At 36.1% G+C, this 17,304-nt stretch overlaps 1 protein-coding gene across 3 annotated transcripts in view; it reads left to right on the top strand.

The window, feature by feature from the left end:
- SPHKAP (SPHK1 interactor, AKAP domain containing) overlaps positions 1-17,304 on the top strand; it is a gene marked incomplete at both ends in the record, with an annotated part of 145,792 nt that overhangs the window by 41,804 nt on the left and 86,684 nt on the right. For all 3 annotated transcript variants that reach the window (XM_081242166.1, XM_081242165.1, XM_081242164.1), the window contains one exon: positions 14,119-14,226. In XM_081242166.1, coding sequence (XP_081098292.1) covers positions 14,119-14,226 — 108 coding nt within the window. The remainder of the gene's footprint in view (positions 1-14,118; positions 14,227-17,304) is intronic.

Below are 17,304 nucleotides of genomic sequence, written 5' to 3'. Positions count from 1 at the left end.
CAGGAGGCTTCAAGGTTGCACTGAGGCCAGAACAAAATGATGAGGGCTCTGGTGGGGACTAACTTCCTCTGCCTTCAACAAAAGCAGGTCGAAATGATGAATGTCTTCTCTTGCCTTTAAAGCAGCCTGGTCCACACTGAACTTTAGAGAGGTGGGGCTATATGTGCTACATGGTGAGTTTATTCTTTAGAAAATGTCAATTCGGTAATCTTACATGGGAAACTTTGTTGAAACCCAGCAATTATGGCTCACTTTGCAGTTTGAATATGATTCAGCTTCTTACTTCAAAAGTCAAGACTTCTATTCAGGACTCCACACCACCTCTCTTTCCTGCCAACAATTGCTATATAGAGCACTTGAGACTCCAATATGCTAGTCTTACTCTCTTCTCTACAGCTCCGTTCCTTGAGTGTCCTTTTTGCTGTGTGTGAAGAACTCCTGGAAGGATTTTGCGGTGCCTTTTCTTTTCTTTCTTTCCTTTTTTTTTAAACCAAAAAGTAGGACTCTGAAAACCCAGAATAGCTTAAAACATTTTGTGGAATTGAAGGTGATGTTGCACTATTGAAACTAGGCAAGTGATCTTTTTTTCCTGAATTATTGCAATTACACCAAACCTTTATAGTAGGTATTCAATATCTCTATCCAAAACTGGGAGGGGTCTAAATTTTTTTAAATATCTAATCTGGCATTCAAAACTCTCTTTTCTCTCTGTGGGCCTTTAAAATATCTTACCATGGGCTTCCCTGGTGGTGCAGTGGTTGAGAGTCCGCCTGCCGATGCAGGGGACACGGGTTCGTGCCCCAGTCTGGGAAGATCCCACGTGCCGTGGAGCGGCTGGGCCCATGAGCCATGGCCGCTGAGCCTGAGCGTCCGGAACCTGTGCTCCAAAAAAAATATCTTACCATCCCAGGGTTCCATCACTAGCCTTAAGGTTCTCCTCTCTTTCCCTTCAGTCCCCATGTAAACAACCCTCTCAGCCTTGTAGCCTGCAGTAAACACCATGTTCCCCATCAGTCCTAACAGCATCCACCTTCCCTGTATCTGGCCAGGCTCACCCTTCTGATCAAAGTGCCCACTTTTCAATTCTCCCAGAATAGGATGGAAAGATTTGGCTCAGATAATCTTGAAGAGTCCTCCATAGGGGCCTTCTGGCTCATGAATCTCTGAAAATGAGCCCTGTCATGTGCATGCCCACATTTACCAGGCTTATCTCTACATTTTGAGAAGGACACCTGCCCTAAAAGATCCAGATGAGGGCTCACACTCTCCAGAATGAGAAGCATCCAAGAAGCAGGTGTGAACCTTAGCAAATTTTGTGTCCATATGTTGACATCTTAGAAGGTAGTTGTTCCCAGCAGCTTCTTCCAAAGAAGAGTCAAGAAATGAGAATTGCCACTTTCTTATAATTGCCAAAGGCCAAAGGCACACATCAGTACTCAAGGGATACGTGGCTAAATCCGCTACCTCTTTGATGAACAGCAAAATCTGTGCTACTTACACTTTGCAGAAAAATCATACAAAGTCAATGGTAGGTCTAGATACACATCGTGTGTTTTCTTACATGTACGTTTTTTCTTATATTTTGCTTCTCCTAACATTAAAAATCACATTTCCATCACTGGTCATATGAACGTGACAGCATTATACTGCATCTAAATAGGAATTAAATAGCAATTAATCAGCTGTCCTCCATTTATGTCTAATTTGACTCTCTTTAAATCAAACCATTCATAAATTATACTGTAATTGCATTTCCTGAGTATATCTGTGTTTGAAACTCCTGTAATTTATACTTGAGACTCAAACTTGGTTTTCATTTTCATGTGGAGAAAGCTCTGATCAACTTTCAAAGCATCCTTCAGACAGCTGACTGGCTGAAGTGTGATGTGGCAGAAGTAAACAAGCGTGGCTTGATACTGCTGAATTGCCCTGTGTGCTCTTATACCTTTCTTGTGATTGCATTGAAATACAATGGAGCTTCCAGGACAGAGTAATTGTGTTGCACGAGAAAAGCAGGGAGAGATCTAAAACTGTCTACCTAGTTCATTTCTTGTTACATTAGGATAAACTCTGTGCCTGGTTAATATACAAAGTCTCCAGATTACATACATGGGGACATTAATTTCAAAGAAGAGAGCCCTTTTGTTCGTGAAACATTTCCATTTTATACTAAGTTACTTGCATGTGTGACATTTGTCAGAGATATTTATAAATCAGTATATTTCATATTTATTTCCCAGAGGCAAGCTTAGTTCGACCAGGATTGCTAAGAGCATCCCATAGATAAGGACTCTCTTGCTATAAAAGTATAGTTTATCTAGAGGTTAGTATGTTTATAACGAGATATGAGAATGTCACCTTCTTTCTTCTCTGGGGGTATTCTGTCCCACTGTTCTCCACAGTAAAGAGAGAAAGAATTGCAGATCCGCTGCTAAGCATTTCTTTCCCAAACTTCCAAACCATCTATGCCTTTGATCTGCTCCTTGACAGTGGAGAATTATTAGTTCCAAGGCCTTAAAAGAACTCCACTGTTTTCCAATACTTTTGTAATAATCAATTACAAGATTTCCAAACTGTACTAGGTGTCAGTCGTATAATGCAAGAATGTTTCACATCCAACCAGATGATCATATTGCAGAATATGTCCTATGAATAATCAAACATGATTATTCATACTTTGGAAACAGTTTCCCCCTTTTTTCAAAGGAGGCTAAATACACAAAACCTCAGGCAGTCAGCCAGAAGAATCATCATTAAAAGGAAAATGTTATCTTAACATTTAATTCAACCTTCTGAGAAACTGAGATGAAACCACTGAGTTTTCTATGCCACTTTTTTCCCTCCACAAAATAAGTTCATTTCCAATTTGTTTCCTTGTCTCTTTTTAGGAGTTCAGTGTGCTTTAAATAAGCAATAGAGTTTTACTGTGAGGTAATGAAAAGGTATCATATCCCAGAGTGGAAAACAAAAGATTATAGAGTTCTCCAAAAAGTTCGCTAAGGCACAGATTAAATCAACATAAAATAAGAGTGTAAAATTACACAAAATCTTTTGACTTCTAGTTCAATGTGTGGCAGGGGGTAGGTTTTAAGCTATTATAAAAATTTAAGCTAATAATTAAGCATTATTTAAGCCAGTGACTAAACACCCAAAAATTATAATTAACCATTTTGTAGCATCTTAGAGTGCTTCATGACATTAAAGACTATCTGGCTCAGCTCAGCCATGGATTTCTTTCCAGTGAAAGATAAAAAGTTCTTTCTCATCACTTCCCCTACCACTCACTCTGCACCAGCCATTATGGGCTCTTTGCTCTTCTTCAAAATCAACAAAAACATTTCTACTTTGAGCTTTTGTTTTTGCTGGTGATCTCTGCCTGAGATGCTCTTCCCTCGGGTGCTTGTGTGACTGGCACTTTAATTCATTCAGATTTCTGCTCAACGTCACCCTCAGAGAGGCCAGAAAATACTTTCCAAAATACATCTCTTAATTTTTATCCCTTTCTGTGGCTTTGTCTTCACAGTAGTCACAGTAGTTTTCACAGTGATCTTCATTATCAGAACATATATAAATATGGAAAATTTATTTGATTATGGTCTGTCCTCCCTCAACAGGATGAGAACAAAACTGTTTGCTTTGTCATTATTTTTGTTTTGTCCGCCCCTGATCGTGCAGTAAATAAGCAACACCTAGTAAAAACAGCAGGTGCTCAACAATCAGCCATTGAATGAATGAATGACAGAATGAAAACTTAATATGGATGGTGTTATCCTTCTCTTGGAAATGATATTCCAAAGTTAGCATCAAATATAGAGTCTAATTAATGCTTTATTGCTTTATGAATGTGATTTGTACCAATATAGAATCCAATTAAATTTTAAATAAAAGAATCATAAAAAGGAAAAAAAATCTTTAAAAAATAAGAGGAAAATAAGCCTCGATGAAGTACCACTGTGCACCAAGTAGAATGACTAAAATTAATTTGAAAGCAAAAACTGACAACACCAGGCACTGACAAGGATGTAGAGCAACTTGAACTCTCATACACTGCTGATGGGAATGAAAATGGCAAATCCACTTTACAAGACAGTTTATCAGTTTTTTATTGAGTTACCACACTACCTAGTAATCTCACTCAAGCAAAATAAAAACTTAAAATTTTATGTATAGTATCATGTCATCTGCAAACAGTGACAGTTTTACTTCTTCTTTTCTGATTTGGACTCCTTTTATTTCTTTTTCTTCTCTAATTGCTGTGGCTAAAACTTCCACAACTATGTTGAATACTAGTGGTGAAAATGGGCAACCTTGTCTTGTTCCTGATCTTAGAGGAAATGGTTTCAGTTTTTCACCATTGAGAACGATGTTGGCTGTGGGTTTGTCATATATGGTCTTTATTATGTTGAAGTAGGTCCTCTCTATGCCTACTTTCTGAAGAGTTTTTATCATAAATCAGTGTTGAATTTTGTCAAAAGATTTTTCTGCATCTATTGAGATGATCATATGGTTTTTCTCCTTCAATTTGTTAATATGGTTTATCACATTGACTGATTTTCATATATTGAAGAATCCTTGCATTCCTTGGATAAACCCCACTTGATCATGGTGTATGATCCTTTTCATTTGCTGTTGGATTCTGTTTGCTAATATTTTGTTGAGGACTTTTGCATCTATGTTCATCAGTGATATCGGCCTGTAGTTTTGTTTTTTTGTGAAATCTTTTTCTGGTTTTGGTATCCGGGTGATGATAGCCTTGTAGAATGAGTTTGGGAGTTATCCTCCCTCTGCTATATTTTGGAAGAGTTTGAGAATGATAGGTGGTAGCTCTCCTCTAAATGTTTGATAATATTCATCTGTGAAGCCATCTGGTCCTGGGCTTTTGTTTGCTGGAAGATTTTTAATCCCAGTCTCAATTTCAGTGCTTGTGATTGGTCTGTTTATATTTTATATTTCTTCCTGGCTCAGTCTCAGAAGGTTGTGTTTCTCTAAGAATTTGTCCATTTCTTCCAGGTTGTCCATTTTATCGGCATATAGTTGCTGGTAGTAATCGCTTATGATCCTTTGTATTTCTGCAGTGTCAGTCGTTACTTTTGAAATGAAATGTTACTTTTTCATTTCTAATTCTGTTGATTTGAGTCTTCTCCCTCTTTTTCTTGATGAGTCCGTCTAATGGTTTGTCAATTTTGTTTACCTTCTCAAAGAACCAGATTTTAGTTTTATTGATCTTTGCTATTGTTTCTTTCATTTATTTCTGATCTGATTTTTATGATTTCTTTCCTTCTGCTAACTTTGGTTTTTTTTTTATTCTTCTTTCTCTGATTGCTTTACATGTAAGGTTAGGTTGTTTATTTGAGATATTTCTTGTTTCTTGAGGTAGGACTGTATTGCTATAAACTTCCTTCTCAGAACTGCTTTTGTTGCATCCCATAGATTTTGGGTCATCGTATTTTCATTGTCAATTTTTTCTAGGTATTTTCTGATTTCCTCTTTGATTTCTTCAGTGATCTCTTGGTTATTTAGCAGTGTATTATTTAGCCTCCATGTGTTTGTATTTTTTACAGATTTTTTCCTGTAATTGATAAAAGGATGAATTTTATAGGGATGTGATATCTCTATGAAGAAAATGTTACCAGCAGTAGAGATGCCACTGTTTATTGCAGAGCAAATAGGTAGTAATATCTGATGAATAGCTGTCTTCGTTCTTCCCTAACATCATTCTCATCAACTCTCTGCCATCTTTACCACTCACTGTGCAAATCTAATTGCCCTGCTCACATTACAATCTCTTTGTGTAAGAAAAATTTAATTGAGTTTCCTAGAAAACGGCTAGAACAGCAATAGGCGCCTGGAGATTCTTCTCTGAGGGATGCCCAGGACTCTATTAATGGACTTTTATGGCTTCCTTCATTTTATTGCTGCTCTTGCTTTTTGTTTCCTCATCTCCAACACACATTCATGAAAATTGTGTGCAACATTTGAAAGGATGATTACTTTAGATGATGTTTCCAAATCTTTTCCACATTACTATACATACTTTTTTAAATAATATTTGTTTGGAACTCTTGAATAAGCAGATGGCCAGAGGCGCTTGCCCTGGAATGGCCAACTCAGGTTCTCTCCAGCCTCCAGACAGCTGAGAGAGTCAGTGTCTCAAAATCCCAACACATCTTATCTTCTCTGAGTCTACCTGTTTGGGGGTGGGAGAATGATAAATCTCTGCTTTTGAAGAATGAGTTCATTGTTCTGATGACATTATCCACTTAATTTTAAGCACCATTCCATCATTAATCATGATATATTCAATAGGCAAATGTAGCATTTTGTGTTTGAAATTTTTCTCTTTAAGGGCTTTGATGCTTCTTAACATCATTGTACCTACAATGATCAGAAAATAAAATTTGACAATATTTGATAGTACAGAAGTAGAAAATGGGAATCTTGCTCAACATAAAAATTCTTTGTAACCTTTCCATAAAATCTCTGAGGAAAACAAAAGCCTTGCAGAAATAATACTCATATCATCTAATGGGAAGGACAAGACATGCATGCACATTCCAAAATTCTGAGATAAAAAATTGTTTTCATCATGAAGAAGAAACATTTGATAGGGAAAAGGGGTTGTTTCAATTATATCTTGATAGCTGGGAAGGAACTTCCGGGGAAAAGTTCAGGGAGCTGGTGGAAAGATTTGAGGAAAAGCATGTGCATTATAAAGACTAGGAGATGGAGCTCTTTTAGTAAGTGGGAGATTCTAGCAGAGGGCGTGTGCAGGGAAAGTATTGGAGACAAAGCCTGGAAAACACCTAAACTGGGCATAGTTCAGTATCCTGAACTTAGGAGCTTAATACATATTCATGAAATGATTAACAGATGAGAGCTGAATTAGGTTCTGTCTTGAATACCAAGCCATAGTTTGACAATAAGCCCATAAAATTTGGGGTTTACTAAGCAAATATGTCTTTCCTTGTTCCCCAGGACCTGGCCAGGTTTCCAGTAGGAATAGATGGTACAACGTTATTGTTTATTGGGTCAATTAATCAACTGAGGTTAAGGTCTTGGGAGAGAATTACATAACATCAGTAATCATATTTGTGATAATAATAGCTATTTATTATTCACTCTTCACTGTTTGTGAACACCTAAAGTAGTCAGATACTGTGTGTGTTTAGTATTTCTAATGTCTACTAAAAATTTCTTCATTGTGAGTGCAACACCGACCTCATTTTGTAGGTGGAAAAATGAGTCTCAAAGAGGTTAAGTGACTGCCTTAGGCTGCAGAGTTAATTAACGGAAAAACTGGAATTTGAAACCAGGTTTGTCTTCAAAGCCTAGTACTTATCTCTGATTCTGGTTTCAGTAAGCTACATGGATTTGAGAGGCAAGGGGTGAAGGAGATAGAAGACTCGTTAACGATTGTAACGTTAACGATTGTAATTCTTAAGGACCCTGTGGGTGTCCAGCCTTCCCTAATTGCCTTTCCCAAGTATCATTCCATCTCTTTTATTCTCTATCACTGCACCATGTTGAATTTCTTTATACTACCTACCACGATTTATAATTAAAAGTGTATTTCAGTGCTCCTTTATTTACTTCTGGGTTTCCATGCCAGATTTTAAGTTCCATAAATGTGGAGATCGAGTCTGCATTATTCACTATTGTATTACCCAGAGACTAGTCTATAGCATGTACTTAAATGTTAAGTGAATTAAGGAAAAAAATAGAGCAGAATATAAGACTAGAAACAGATAAAGAGGCGTTCCAGATGGCACAGACATTTCAAGCCAGGGTAAGAGAATTGTTCTTCCATTAACTGCAAATACAGAAGTCAGGGAGTCAGCTTTCTTTTAAGGGCCGGAATTGGGGAGGGAAAGGTTTGGGTTCAGACACAAAGAGTCCAAGGTGACAGCAGGAGATCCAAGAAAAATAACTAACAGCTAGAACTGTGAAAAGCCAAGCTCTAGAGAAAGGTCAAAGATGAAGTCATAGACCAGTGAGTCATCCCCCCAGGCGGGAATTAGTACCCTTGGAGTCAGTAAGATCTCTGATGAAAAGGGTTGTGAGGGGTGGAAAGAGCAACACGCTGAGGCCCTATGCAGAGGGGATGCTCCCTTTTAGGGCATCAGAGAGGAAAGCTACTTAGAAAGAGAGACATGTTCTCCCAACCTTCTCCAACATCCCCAGACAACTCAGATGCATCTTTCAACTTGACATGAGGGTCAAGTGCACTGTCTCAACCTTCTGCAGGTTGAACTGGCTACTCCATCCTGGGTAATCTCTGACACAGATCGTCCTGATCAAAGCACCTGTTTTCTCTATCACGAGCCTGTCAGCGCTTGTTCTCCCCTCTTAGAGTTTAATTTCCAAGGCACAGCAGTCATTTTGTTCATCTTAATATTCCCAGTGTCAAACATCAAAAGAGTTCAGTGAACCTCTGTTGACCGAATATTGAGTGAAGGAGGAAATGAGAGAAGCAAGAGGGTAAAATAAAAATGGAGCACCACAAATACAAAAAAGAGAAACTGCCAGGTGCTGTGTGGAGATCAAGAAAATGTTAAGATGGAAAATGTGTTGTCTAAATTTTACTGCATTCTTATAATAAAAGCCATCACCTATCAATTGCCTACTCTGTTAAGAGGGTAGTCCTTCATGAACCTTCTCTTATTTGAGCCTTGGAATAACTTTTTGAAGTGCCTGTAATCATCTTCCTGTAATAAATACAAAAACTAAGTCCTGCAGAAGCTAAATGACTTGCCCAAGATCACTCAGTAAGTGATGAGATGGAAGAGAATATCAGCTCTGCCTCCAAACCTCTGTGACTAACCTTAAATTACTGTCTTCTCCAATCTAATTACTACTTTTTTTTCTGCCCAGCAATGTTTAGAGCTGTGTCCAGGTTACCAGGAGTCCATTTTCCCCTCCCCATGCCATATCAATACTAAATTCCTACAAATTGGTTCTCTATATAAAAAAGGAAAGTCACTGTACAAGAGAGCAGAACAATCTTTCTTCATTGCTTAGGACACTCATGAAATTTTAAGAGAAAATGTGCCATTGTTATTTCAAACTAGTGAATGCACAGCATGTTTGTTATTAGCTCTTCATCTGAAATAACTGAACCTGCAGCTAAAAATAGCAGATAAATGAATGAACCACTGAGAGCCTGGTGAGTTTTTCTCCTTCCCTCCCCACCATCAGAAAGTGACTGTCTCAGCAGGGAGATTGTATTCATAAAGCTTCAAAATCATTAAATTATCAAGCACATATTCTTCTTTCAAGCATTCTTCTTTTTCTAATGACTTGGCTAAACCATTACACCAAAAGCTTTTCACAGGTTAAAATTGCTTAACATATGATTCTAAGTGGTTTATTGAAGCCTGCATTTTTATTTTATTTGCTTATTTGGCTCTTAATGTATTTGGGAATTGGAACAGCAGAAACAATGAAAGGAGGAGGAAGGCAGAGAATTACTGATGTTCCATGTAGAGTGGCCCTTCAGATCACATGATTTAATTGTATACAAAGGACAAACTGAGGCTGGGAGCTGGTGGGTAGCCTGACCACACAGACAGTAGGGTCAGGAATGGAGCTCAAAGCTCCTGATCACCCAGACCAGGCCCATGAGGGAGAGATGGATAAATATATAAACATATGTTTGGTAGAATCCAAGGATGAGAAATTATGTAATTTTACCAGCTTGCAATGGAGCCATGCCTAATGGGGGCTTTGGGACCAGAGAGCCTGGCTCAAATGCTAGCTCTCCACTAACAAGAAAATTATTGATCCCTCTAAGTCTGGGCAAACAGAATAATAATTTTTATAATAGCAAATGTTTATTGAGCACTTGCTATATGCCAAGCACTGTTTTAAGTGCATTTCACATATTAGCCCTCAAATTCTACCTTATAAATCTAGAAGTTTAATTCAGATAACATCTACTAGGGCCTTAGTCCAGAGAGCTCTCAATTAAATGTATTATTTTTTGGTCAATAATGAACAAATATAAGTATTAAATAATAATCTCTAAATATCAATGAAATGTATTTTAATTATTGATAAGATCAAATAAACTATTTTTTAAATTATGATGAATAAAATTCACATTTTAAAATTACACCGTGAATGAATATTCTCATGAAAGATGTTCTCCTCAAAACATTTGTTCTTAAGCAATTGAAAGATGTAGGTGGCACTTTAAATTTCATTTCCTCGCTCTGACATTTCTGTTTCCTCTAAAGCAAAGATGGACCTTTGAGAAGACACTCAGGATCCAAATGATATGGAATAGCTAAGTGAGATGTCTTTCTAGCATTTTCCACTGAGTAAGCAGGTCCATAAAGCTGTCGACTTCCCCCCCCCCTTAGGATAGGGCAGAACAAGATCTTTGTATAAGTTTTGTTATTATTTATGTTTAAAATAGGTGCAAAAAATGCCCTTATAGTAGAAGACTCAACAAATGAATCTTTCTGTGCTATTTCCCTATATCAGAGAAGTTCAACACAGGAGAAATCTGTTAGGTAGCTGACAATTCTCTCAGTCAGCCTCATCATGAGACAGTCTTTTTCATGGCCTTGGGAATCTTGCAGTGTGGAAATGTCAGGCTGATGTCTTTCGGCATTTCCATCTCTGACTCTCTGTGTTTCACCTGGAAAATATGCCAGTCCAGCCCACCACTTTTCTGGAAGACCTAAGTGAATTGTGTCTGAACTCTGCCCACCTCTTAGGGCTGACTTAAGACAGGAATAATTCATAAGCTCCTCTAAGTGGCAGTTGTTTTCTCTTGTTGACACACAGTTTGTTGCAACCATGATACATGTGCCTTGAATATGTTAGAATACGTTAGAATACAGAAAAAGTCCAGGGTCTAATTTCTGTGGAGTGAGCTTTGAAATGGCTAAGAACGGATTTTTAGTCAGAGGAGTTATTAAGCTGCATTGCAAACTATTCTTAACTGGTATGTTCATTTGATGCTTCCATTTTAAATCTCTAACATTATTATGATGCAGAGTAAACATAGTTATGTTTACAAAAATTAGAGGCACATAATGCTTCAGAAACATACCCCAAATCACACCCATCTGTAGGGGTTATGCAAGGCAACATTGTTAAATGATTTCACTCACAGACTTGGTATCTTCAAAACTGAATTCAAAGTCCAGCTCTGAGCAGCTTGGGGCAGGAACTCAAATCCCTCTGAACCTCAAGGTCTTCATCTGCAAAATGACAATTGCCACGAAGATCCTTCTCTTTAATTCCTACCTTATAGTATTGCACTAAGAATTAAATTTAAAAGTAATAAATAAGTAAATAAATATATGAAAAATTTAACACATTTCCCAGCACATTCTAAGCACGCAAAAACTAGTAGCTGCAACCATTAATACTACAAAATGTTGAACTGAAGTTACACCTTAGGTCAGAATATTTGCTGAAGAAAATTTGTCTTCATACATCTGAAATGTTTTCAGTCCACTCATTTCAGGCAAAAGCTTCCAATTTTCTATTTTCCTTTGAAGTTCGTATCAAATAGTAAAAATGAGAGCCATGTATTGAGAGGATGACTTGTCATCTTGCATGCTGAAGTGTTTGACACTTGTCATCTCACTGAATACCCCAATGATTCCACCACCAGGTGGGTGTTACTCTCTCCATTCATGGGTGTAGAAACCTAGACTCAGGATTTTAGGCAACCACCCAAGGTCTTCCTGCTACTAATGACCAGGTTTAGATTTCAACGCAGTTAGATCACTAATGTCCAGTCTCTTAAATTCTATTCTAAATATGCTGAAAGTAAAAGTGAATGGCAGTGGAGGAGGTGGACTGAGAAGCTTTGTCTTCTTTAAATAAAGTTAGTCTAGATCAATGGTTCTCAATTGTATTTTTTCAGAATCAAAATTCCTTTGCACTCTAAAAATGTTGGGAGACCTGATGAAGCTTCTGATTGTAGGGTTTACACTTATTGATATTTTCCATATTATAAATTAAAGCTAAGAAAATTTCCACACGTAAACGATATCATATGATATTTGTCTTTGTCTGACTTACTTGCAGAATCAAAAAAATGATACAAATAAACTTATTTGCAAAACAGAAACAGACTCACAGACTTAGAGAACAAACTTATGGTTACCAAAGGGGAAAGGTGGCAGGGAAGGATAAATTGGGAGTTTGGGGTTGACATAACAATACTCTGTAATAACATAAATGGGAAAATAATTTGAAAAAGAATAGATACATGTAAACTGAATCACTTTGCTGTACACCTGAAACTAACACAACATTGTTAATCAACTATTCTTCAATATAAAATAAAAATTATAAAAAACAGCTTTTGCTATATACTAAATTGTATTTTCAGCATATTTTGATGAAGTCTGAGGCCACATAGAAAGAAATGAAAATACTGAAACTTAAAGAAGCTATATAAAGTTATAATTCATAGAAAAAAAATTAAGAAAATTCTAAATATGTGTGACTTTAAAATAACAGTAACAATATAAATAACCATAATTTATTATTTTAACATAATTTTAAAATAATAACAAACACATTACATGTTAACATACATATTTTTATGGAAAATATCTATGTTTTCCAAAACAAAACACTTTAGTGAGAAAAATAATTTCATCTTACATTTTTAGCAAATCTTCTTAATATCTGACTTAAAAGAAGACAGCTAGACTCTCCTATTTGCTTCTGCAGTCAGCCTGTTACACCATCACACCTCGTGTGGACCCTGGAGAACTCCACTGAGTACTCATGAGATGATTCGAATGAATTGTATTGTAATAAGCATAGTTTGACTGCTGGACTCTCTGAAAGATCTCAGTGACCCCTAGGGGGTCTCAGCTCACACTTTAAGAACCACAGTTTAGATAAAATCTTGAAGAGACCTGAGAGGTTCCATTGCCAACTTGAGTCTGCAGTGATAACTGAATTTCGTCATTCAATTACCTTCTCATCAAAGTGTCTCTTTGTACTGTTCTGTAAAAGGATGAAAATTTGTCATCTCCAGGAATAATAAGCATTGAGTGGGAAAAATATTTAAAAAGTAATAATATCACTTAGCTGAAACAAAAATGTTATAGAAAAATGTGTTAAACATATTTGGTTAATTCAACATGCAGAGACAAAAATTAATGTACTTTTATCTTTATAGAAAAAAAGACAATCCTTCACTGTGCAAATGAAATGTAATTGAAGTGTCATTCTATTTTTGTGGCATTAACCAAACTGATTAAATGTGTTATATTACTTAAGTGAAGGTAGTTGTCAAATAGTAGCAGACATGTACCCTAATAAAGCAGAGGGTACCAGGAGAGCATTGGAAATCTTATATAAGATGAGAAAAATCTTATACAATATTTGAATAGAGTTAAGACACATCAGAAGTTGAGTCATTTGTTTGTTTATGAGATTGCATCTTCAAAATGTTTTGGCTCAGAAGTGCAATTTTTCTTCTTTGATTTAAAATCAAAGCCCAGAAACAAGGCATTTGTAAATCACAGTGTTGTTCACTTATGTATTCAAATTGATTTTGCTTTACCATACTCCTTCTACAAGGGAAAGGGTTGTTGTAAGACACTTACTTATTCCTAATAATTTTAAAATTTAATATAGTATCCTAAGTGTTCTAGAAGAACTGTGCCCTATTTCACAGATATATTAGCAAAGCTGAAGAACTAAAGAATCATAATTTCGGTAACAGTATTGTGCCAAATGGAGAAACTACATTTTTTAATGGAAAATTTTCATATTGTAGAATGTAAAAGAGTTCCAACACTTAAATGAAGTTTGATTCCCCATTGCCAATTGGACCATACCCCAAAAAAAATCACTTGACTGCAAATTATGCAAAAGTCACAGGTACACTGAAGTTTCCAGATGTTGAATTAGATGAGAGAAAAAACAACAGTATTCACTTCAATGTATCCCTCTAAAGTGGATTCTTGGTTGAATATTTTACACACTCTAGAGGTGCTGTTATCCTGGAAGTTTTTTCTAATATCCAGATGCTCTGAGGCAAACAAAACACTTACAGATTCTTCAGAAAAGAGTTCCTTGTTTAAATAGAAAATCTTGCCAATAACACTGAGAAGTTTGTCTTGGTTCCTTCAGGTTCTCCGCAGCAACAGCCTGCTGGAATCTACAGACTACTGGCTTCAGAATCAGAGGACACCCTGCCAAATTGGTTTTGTGGAAGACAAGTCTGAAAACTGTGCTTCTGTAAGTAAACACAACTCTGGGGATGCAGGCTGAGAAAGTGGGGAGTCGGGCATATGTACTCATACCAAAGACATAATCATTAGGTACAAGATTTGGAAAGCATGTTTTTGAAAATACATAACTGGTTTATACAGTGTTGACAAAATAACAGGCAGAAACTCATGTTTCTTCTGCTTTGCTCATCTCAACAGGTAAATTAATCTTATCATTTCTGTGAAAAGGAAAAAACGATGTTTTCATTTTCAAAACTGACAGTGTAAAAGATTCAGAAATAGCATCGTATGATGAGAAATAAAAGCCTGTTCAAGAGTGCTCTTGGATTCTTTTTAATATATTTTATAACTCCTACTAGTAGGTATTTTTCAACATGAAAACTGTATAAAAATATTCTACCATTCTTATAAGTTATAGTCATTATTTGAAAACATTTTCAACATAAGAAATATACAGGCATGCTTTTTCATATCATATACTGGATCTGAGCTTTATGTATAAAATCCTCCTTTTCAAGGGAAGAGACGTCCTTATAGATAAATATTTCTTGTGGCTTAGAATGTAAGGGCGTATTGTTGATACGAGAAATCAACAACGTGATTTCTCCTTCCTATATGAAATAGTCTGCTTCCTATATGTTCTACAAAACTATATGTTTCATTTTAACTGCAATCACCTAGCTCTTATGGACTCATGATTATAGAGACTAGGGGAGAATATTTCCAAAGAGGAGAGAAATGTAATTCTCATGACTAAGTTGAGAGCATCAGCTCTGAGCTATTCCTGGAGGTAAGTTGCATGCCAGCATTTCTGTTAAAAGAAAAAAAAAGGAAGCTGAAAATGGTATGGAGGAGCTTTTTATATATAATGAGCAGAACCAGAACTGGCAGACAGAGGATGTAAAACATTTCACACTGCAGAGTCTCATAGCACAAGGAAAGCAGAGTCCATTCAACAGACATAATTCAATCTCTTTGTTTAGGCAAAATGATTTTGATCCTGCTATTTTGGGGACTTTTTAATCCCTTATCCAGAAAACCAGTTGTTGGCTAAAAATCTTTAACGAAAACGAAAAAGGATTTAGCTGGCAAGTAATTTAACAGTGATACCTTCTTTGCAAATTCAATTCTGAGATGAGGTGGAAAATTCAGGCATTTGCTGATATGGATCTCTAATTACACAGCTTTGAATTGTAAAAGGAAGAGAAATGGAGAGTAAAGCTATCAGCATCTACACTTTAGTCAAAGTTGTCATCCAAGCAGCTCCTGTATTAAGGAGTCTGCCATTTGGAGAAGGCACCAAAGTTGGGGCACTAAAAATTGAGTAATAAAGGGCAAAGAGGTCTTTTCTAAACTTTATATTTTTGGAATCTATATTTCAGATCTATAATTAGAAATGGTAAATTTATAGCCAAATTTAAGATTACCATTGGATCTTCCTAAGTATAAGAAAACTCTACTCACAACCCCCCCAATCCCAATGAACTCAAATTTGGACTTAAAACTGTATGACCTTATTTCTTAATTCTTTGTCCCTTTATAGTTTCAGATGACATCAGTGAGCTTGAGCTAGCTGATTCATACTGCCATTCTGGTTCTTTCTATACTTCCCCAAAGGGGAAAAATCTAAACACAAGTAAAAGGCATACTGGAAGATTAGTTTTCCTGCAAGAGTTTATAATAAATGAAACTGACACAAGTGTTAAAAATTGTCCATGACTCTAAACTGTAAAAAAATTTCAGAATCCCTATGAAAAATGAACCCTAATCTCTCAAAAAGTATCTTGTAGTTACTTTTCCTTAGTTTATGAGTCCTTTCTCTCTTTCTTACTTGGCACAGATTTCTAGGGTGAGTAGAAGAAACAGAATCCAGAGCTGGACATTGCTAAGGGGAAGATATTATCTAGAGAAAAATAGAGTTGATCAACAGCAATGCTTGACAGGACAAGGATCTCTTGATCAAAATAGCCATACACAAGGAAGGAGTCACTAAAATGGTCAGGGAAAAAGTACTTAATTCCTTTTCAAAACAAATTATCCACAAAAAGATAACAATGGAGTTGTAATTTAAATTAAAAAATAGAACTGTACTTTAAAATAATATCTTGATTAAAGTTTAATTTAAAAAAATAGTCTAATGAAATAATCCCAAATCTAAATCTATTAACAAATAATCACAACAGATTCTGAGGAACTTGTAGCAAAGCTGTCCCATATTTTATTGCTTTATACTCTATTCATAACTCTGGGGTACCCCACTCTATGTTCATTGTTGCTTCTTTAACTCATTTCTTCCTGATCAAACTTAGTAGTCAACTTTTTTATATCCAATTTTGATTGGCTTGGTATCCATCATACTGAACTCCAAGTATCTGGATTTGCAGTTTCTTAGAATTAAGTGCCTCCAAGGACCAATGTTTTCTGAATTCAAGATGTTCATTTAGAATTTTTATTGAGGGACAATCTCAGGCATAGAAACCCTTCAGGGTGTTATGGGCATGGGTCAGTACAGCTGTTTGTTCTCAAGCATCAAACAAGCTTCAAAAATAAGTTTTGGTCATTATCTCAATAAAGAACTGCTTTCATTTCACAGGTAAAATGCGGTATCTTAGTGAAGAGCAGTTTGAAGCTGTCAGAAATGGGCACTCTGTAATGACCTATATGGGAAAAGAATCTAAAAAAGAGTGGATATATGTATATGTATAACTGATTCACTTTGTTGTATAGCAGAAACTAACACATTGTAAATCAACTATACTCCTATAAAAAATTTTTAAAAAAGAAATACTATAGGCCAGCCAAACATGAAGTCTGACTCAGAAGGCCCCTGAAATTTACCCTTAAATTTTTTTCAAAAGATATCAAATATGAAAACTGTGGTTTTGTTTTTGTAAATAGAGTTCTCCAATCAAACTATACAATTTTATTTTATTTCTGATTTGCCATTCTGACAAAAAAAATCATATACCAACTTTCACTGTGTTCTTTTTTTAACGTAATTGTTTAAAAGGGAAATGTGGCGGAGGAAAATGAAATTGGAAGCCAATGTTCAAACCCAACAGCAGAAGCATTATCTTAGTAGAGG

Source organism: Mesoplodon bidens (genome assembly GCF_964165515.1).
Source record: "Mesoplodon bidens genome assembly, chromosome: 8".
NCBI lineage: Eukaryota > Metazoa > Chordata > Mammalia > Artiodactyla > Ziphiidae > Mesoplodon > Mesoplodon bidens.
The sequence above is the reverse complement of the archived record's forward strand: the minus strand, read 5'-3'. Positions and strand labels throughout refer to the sequence as shown.